General features: G+C 48.6%; 1 protein-coding gene across 2 annotated transcripts in view; it reads left to right on the plus strand.

The window, feature by feature from the left end:
• Positions 1-77: 77 nt before the first annotated feature.
• MVB12B (multivesicular body subunit 12B) overlaps positions 78-6,562 on the plus strand; it is a 192,688-nt gene continuing 186,203 nt past the window's right edge. Inside the window, exon 1 of one of the 2 annotated variants that reach the window (XM_019636394.1) lies at positions 78-161. Coding sequence is in view for 1 of the 2 variants with exons in the window: in XM_019636354.1 (XP_019491899.1) it covers positions 2,326-2,334 (9 nt within the window). In the remaining variant the exon portion in view is untranslated. Of the gene's footprint in view, positions 162-2,206; positions 2,335-6,562 lie in introns of those variants that run through there. The other variant, XM_019636354.1, reaches the window with a different exon arrangement.

A 6,562-nucleotide genomic window follows, 5' to 3' on the forward strand; every position in this document is an offset into this window, starting at 1 on the left:
AGGCCTGCGGGCTCCGTGCCCGGGCCGCCGCGGAGACAGGCCCGGCGGCCTCCGCCCGGCCCTGCGCGCCGCGGCACCGCGTCCCGGCTTGGCCTTGCGCGGGGCAGGCGGGACGGAGCTCGGGGCCCCGAGTGCAAGCAGCGCCCCCAGGGCCGGGACAGGTGAGGGCCTCCCGAGAGCCCACTCCGCCTGTGTGAGCGGTGAGGCGGCTCACCTGTGCCCTGGCCGCCGCGGCCACCAGGCACAGACAGGGGACAGTCGTTGGACTGGCCTGGCCTGGGGTCCAGCTCTCTGTGGCCACGTGAGTGCAGACCAGAGTGCACCTGAGCCTCCGGCAGCATCTGGGGTGTGGCCTCATCTGTTACCTGGGCACAGCAGAGAGGGCACCCACATGCCAGGGCACCTGTCTGCAAGGCGAGGTGCCTGGCCCGGGCACGGGAGACCCAGGGTATTCATCCTGGAAGGATGGTGGGCGTGCTGATGAGCACCCCGCCGGGACTTAAATTCGAGTGAGGCCCAGGGCCAGGGGCTGGGACAAGAGGTATGGCCTAGCACCAGGGGACATGAAATCCCCACAGACAGGCCCAGGTGAAGAAGGCAGAGCCGTGGGCATCTTTGTCCTCTTTGTTACCAACACACAACTCTTCCTAAATTATCAGCCTTTCTCACCATTTAAAGATACGACTCCTCTGTCCCCTGCTCCTGAGTGGCCTCTTCAGCAAGGCACAGAGGAAGGCCACGCCAGGGCAAAAGGCAAATGGCTGTTGCCTCTTCTCTGCGCCCCACCCCCACCCAAGACCCAGCGCCCATTCAGATTTCTGCCACAAAAGCAGACAGCAGCAGGCCAGTGCCTCTTTAGCGGCCTTTGTCTCTGGTGGTTCCTTCTCAATATAATCTCATTGTACATTTCTCGACAGCTGGCTGGATCTCATCTCATTTTAACAGGGCTAGAAAATCTTATCAGCTGCACCAGAAAAGCCTTAGAAAGTTAGGAGATAAGCTCTGTGGAAGCCTAGACTAACTGAAAAACTCAATGTATTTGGAAGGTTAGTCACAGGAGACGGGTGACACCTTTCTTGCTCTCTGGAAATTGTGCGGGGTGCTTGGAGATACTGCGCCATACATAGACTATTTAAATGGGGCCTCTGAGAGATAGGGCCTCAGCTGGGACCTGGGCACCAAGCCCCATGTGAAGCAGTTGACATGGCAATTATTGGTTCATTTGAGCCTGGAATCATCTCTAATATTTTTCATTCCTTCCTTCTAGCTTGTAGGCCACCCTCCTGATGTATGCTGAAGGCATTTTCCCTGCCCTGCCCCCATCCAGCTGGTGGGCTTTCTCCACTTCTAACTGGAATAGTGCACGATGGTTAAATGCAAGGGCTTTAGGATTAGACCTCAGCTTAATTAAGCCTTGGCTTTCCTACTCACTGTGTGTTCTTGGGTGCATTAATGAACTTTTCTGAGTCTCAGTTGCCTGATCTGTAGAGTGAGGCTGATGACATCGATCTCATAGGATTATGGTGAGAAGTAAATGAAATATATTGCAAGAGAAGTGTTTCAGTGCACGCCTGCCACAGGGCAAGTGGGCAGTAGAAGTTAGTGGTTATTATTAAGGGTTTTTAACTGATTAATCAGAAGAGTAGTTTCTTTTCTTCTTCTTCTTTTTTTTTTTTTTTTAAGAATGCCTATCTGTGATGATTATTTAGCTCTTCTCAGGACAACCAGGAAGGGATGGTAGAGGAGAAAGAACACTGACTTGGATTCAGGGGCTGGACTTCCTGGAACCCAGGTGACCCTAGGCATGTCATGGAACCTCATGCAACCTTTCTGAATCGCCATTTCCTTATTTGTAAAAGTGGCTTAAGAATAAAACCTATCCCGTATGAATGAGCTAACGGATGTGAATGCAGGTGGCATTGTGCGGGGGAGGGGGGAAGGTCCTCACTAAATTTAAGTGGGATCCAGCCACAAACCTGTTTGTGGGGTCTGTTGTTCATAGCATTTGTATGAAGGGGGAGGAGCTATAAGAAAAAGAATACGAGAAATTTTATATTTTGCTTCTGTACATTTCACAAAACCACATGACCAAACATATTGCTGAACCCCCTTTCAGGGCCTTGGAAGGGGTGGGGTGGGGGCTGAAAGTTAACCTCTTATCGGTTTCCTGGCAGATCTCCTTCTCGTGGTGGGGGGAGCATCGCAATCCTGATGTCCTGGGCCCTTCTGCCTTAGCAGGTTGAAAGTACTCAATGCTTCATGCTCAAAGAGCGACATCCCTGCCACACTGGAAAGTAATGATGGTGTTGGAGTCAAGCATGGGAAATGTCAAAGGTGCTATTACGATGATGAAGATAACAAATGACTACATGGCTGGCTGTGGTGGGGTGAGAACACTGTATTTAGTTGGCTGCGGTTGAGTGAGCAGTCTCCTTTGCTAGTTAGGTTGTGGGAGGAGAGGCCTGGGTTCCTTGAGAAAGCAGCCTCTTCCCCAGGCTGTTTTCGCTCATTCCGAGGCCCTCCCTGGCCAACGTTTCACTGGCCACACTGGCTCTCCTTGGTCTTCTGCTCGCTGGGCTGCCCTTGGGAATTGTGGGTTCTCTGTGTTGTCTGCACTGTTTGCAGGGGTGTTGCCTGCATCAGATCTCTTCCCAGCTGCTTGGGAGGCAGAGGCACTGCAGGGTGTGCTTGACATTACCTCCTTGTTGGGGACATCCTGTGGGCATGTGTTTGGTTTAGTTGACACGCTTCTGGCGAGCTGCAGAGCTTGTCCAGGCTGAAATGTGAGAGGCCCGTGGGCCTGGAGCCCAGGGGTCGCATACTGGAGCTTTGTAGTTCATACTTCCCTAAGGACTGGAGGACCATCTTGTCGGGTGTGTGGCTAGAATCAACAACACGAGATTGTTCTACACACACACACACACACACACACACACACACACACACACTTTTAAAAAAAATACTGCTCAGCAAAGCAAAATGTTCAACAGAATATGCCTTAAGCCTTTAGAAGAGAGACATAAATGAATTCTTTTTTTTTTTTAAGACTTTTTTTTTTTAATTGGGGAATTGGGGAAGTGGAACAGCCAAGTTGCTGTCCTTCAATCTTAGTTGTGGAGGGCGCAGCAGGCTCATCTCCAAGTCCAGTTGCACCGCTCAAGGTGCTGTGTTAAAGTAGTTGCAGATGGGTGTAGCCACCATCCCATGTGGGAGTCGAACCAGCAGCCTCGTTGTTAAGAGCGTGCGCTCTATCCTCTGAGCCATCCAGGCAGCAGCTCAGCTCAAGGTGCCAAGTTCAGTCTTTAGTTGCAGGCGGGCGTAGACCACCATCTCAAACAGGCAACCTTATTGTTAGGAGCACGTACTCTCACCAGCTGAGCCATCCTGCAACCTGTTGGCAGCTCAGCTCCGGCGCAGTTCACTGGCCCCTGTGGGAATCGAACTGGCAACCCTGTTGCTCAGAGCTCACACTCTTGAGCAAGCTCTTAACCAACTGAACCACTCTGCCGGCCCCATGAATTCTTAATGAGGTAAACATCCTTAGGATATTTATGAAAAGGCAGATTCCAGGGCCTGAAACCCAGACTTTCTGGGGAAGTGGCCCCAGAATCTGTATGTTTAACATAAACCTCAGATTGTATTTATGCTTAGTGAAATTTGAGACCCACAATTGTAGATTTTTTTTTTAAATACACATAACATAAAATTTACCACCCTAATCATTTTTAACTGCACGGGTCAGTGGCATTAAGTACATTCATGTTGTGCAGCTGATCTCCAGAACTTTTCGTCTTGCAAAACTGAAACACTGTACTCATTAAACAACTCCCATTCCCCCCTCCCCCAACCCCTGGCAACCACCATTCTACTTTCTAAGAATTTGACTACTTTAGGTACCTCATATAAGTGGAATCATACAGCTTTTGTCATTTTGTGACTGGCTTATTTTACTTAGCATAATGTCATCCAGGTTCATCTACATTGTAGCATGCATCAGAATTTTCTTTCTTTTTAAGGCTGAATAATAATCCGTTGTATGAATGTACCACATTTTGCTTATCCATTTATCTGTCTATGGGCACTTGGACCTTTTGGCTATTATGAATAATGCTGCTATGAACATGGATGTACAAATATCTCTTCTAGACCCTGTTTTCAGTTCTTTGGGGCATATATCCACAAGTGGAATTGCAAGATCATATAGAAATTACATTTTTAATTTTTTAAGGAACCTCTATGTGTTTTCCATAGCAGCTGCATTTTTCTTTCTACCAGTAGTGCACCAGGATTCCAATTTTCCCACATCCTTGCCAACACTAATTTTCTGTTTTTTGATGGTAGCCATCCTAATGAGTACGAGTATGAAGTGATATCTCATTGTGGTTTTGGTTTGCATTTCCCTGATTAGTGAGTGATGTTGGACATCTTTTTTATGTGCTTGTTGGCCATTTGAATATCATCTTTGGAGAAATGTTTGTTCAGGTCCCTTGCCCTTTTTTTTCATTGAGGTATTCGGTTTTTTGGTTGTTGAGTTATAGGAGTTCTTTATAGATTTTGACTTTAATCCCTTATCAGATACATGGTTTGCAAATATTTTCTTTCATTCCATAAGTTGTCTTTTTCACTCCGTAGATTGTGTCTTTTGATGCAAGTTCTACAAGTTTTTTTTTTTTAGCTGAACCATCCTGCCACCTGTTGGCAGCTCAGCCGCTGCTCAGCTCGGGCCGGGAATCAAACCGCTGTTGCTCAGAGCTCAAACTCTTGAGTGAGCTCTTAACCAACTGAGCCACTCGGCTGGCCCTTTACAAGTTCTTTATATGTGTTATAACCCTGTAGAAAATATAGCATTGTCTATTATTCCAATTTTATAGGGATGGAAGCTTAGGCCCAATTTAGTTAACTTGCCTGTAGTCACCCAGCTGTAAGTGTCAGAGCTGGGATTCAAGCTCGAGCTCCTCTGACTCCAAAGTCTATAGTCTGCTTTACCTCCCATCCCCTCACTGAGCTACTTGTATAAGGGGCCCTGTGGGTTCTGCAGGAAGTAGCATTGGTTTGAGAAGCGTTCGGTTATAGGAGAGGAACTATGAACCGAAGATGGGCATCTTCCTTCCGACCAATGGGGTGCTCCTTTCTGTAGATGTTTGGCATTGCTTAGACCTTAGAAATAGTAGAGAAGTGCAGACAGGTTTTTAACTGTTTTGTGTGTTTGTTTGTTTGTTTAAGCATTTCATAAGCTTGTTTCAGAGCTCGTCTGCTACTCACAGCTCCCCCCACAGTCCGTATTTGTTCACGCCACTGTTGATGCCGTGTCTTCTGCCTGCAATACCTTCATGACTCTGCACCATCCATCTTTCAGGGAGGCCAGCTTGAGTGGCAGCTTTCCTCTCCCATCTCCATGACTCGCCAAGCAGAAGGAAGTATCCCCTTATTCACAGTCCCTTTCTTTCAGGATAGTTCCTCCTCCAGTCCTATATGCCGTTGTATCGCCCACTACAGTGGCATGATCCAGCCTTGGCCCCAGACCAGTTAAATCAGAGCCCTGAGGTTGGAATGGGCAGCTGTAGACTTTACAGACTCCTCAGGGGCGTCTTCTGCGCAGCCAGCCTGGAGGCCCCCTGGCTCCTGCCAGGGCCTCACCCAGCCTCTTGAACTGAGTCAGACCCGCCTCTGGAACTGCCTGGAATGCTGGGGTCCCACCTCCCTTCCTCTGCAGGTGGCCTATCCCTGGAATAGTGCTGCTTGTCTGCGTGGGGCTGCTTCATGTTATTATTCACATAATAACAATGAAACATGGACAGTTTCGAGAGGATGATAGGAAGTTCATTCATCCATCCTTCCTTCCATCCATCTCTCCGTAATCCATTTATTGGGTAGCTACCCACTGTGAGCCAGGCACTGTGGTGGACATAACACCTCTGAACAACTTCCATTCTGCGAGGGAAAGTGTATTATAGCCTTCAGAGAGGCAAGGCTTTATGTGTGTGTGTGTGCATGCATGTGTGTGTATGCATGCACACACGTGTGCACATGTATGCACTAAGGCCATGTCCTTGGACAACATCAGGATTCTCAGTGACAGCACCTGTCTGGCTGGGCAATTAGGGAGAATCAGAGATGTGACCCAGATTTAGGATGGTGGGATGGGTGTCATAGATAGGTAAGGAACTGAGTGGCCTGTGTTGCGGTCTTGGTTGACCTGTGTTGCAGAGGGAGAGACTGGGGGACTCATTCTGAGCCTGCTCCCCATGGCTGATTACCTTGAGGTTTTTCCCATTCATTCATTCAGTCAGTCAGTCAGCCAGTCATCAAACATTTAATGAGTATCTACTGTCTTGCACTCAAAGTTTGGATTGTGAACCAGCTGTTTGAGCATCACTGAAGCTTGTTAGAAATGCAGCTTCTCAGGCTCCATCTTAGACCCATTCATTCAGTATCTCTGTGAGCGGGTTCAAGAATCTCTATTTTGAGCCGGCCAAGTGGCGCGATGGTTAAGAACTGGCTTGGGATGCCAGAGGGCCCCGGTTCAGATCCCACATATGAGGGCCAGTGACACTGCCCTCCA

This window comes from Hipposideros armiger, unplaced genomic scaffold, assembly GCF_001890085.2.
Source record: "Hipposideros armiger isolate ML-2016 unplaced genomic scaffold, ASM189008v1 scaffold_3, whole genome shotgun sequence".
Classification (NCBI taxonomy): domain Eukaryota; kingdom Metazoa; phylum Chordata; class Mammalia; order Chiroptera; family Hipposideridae; genus Hipposideros; species Hipposideros armiger.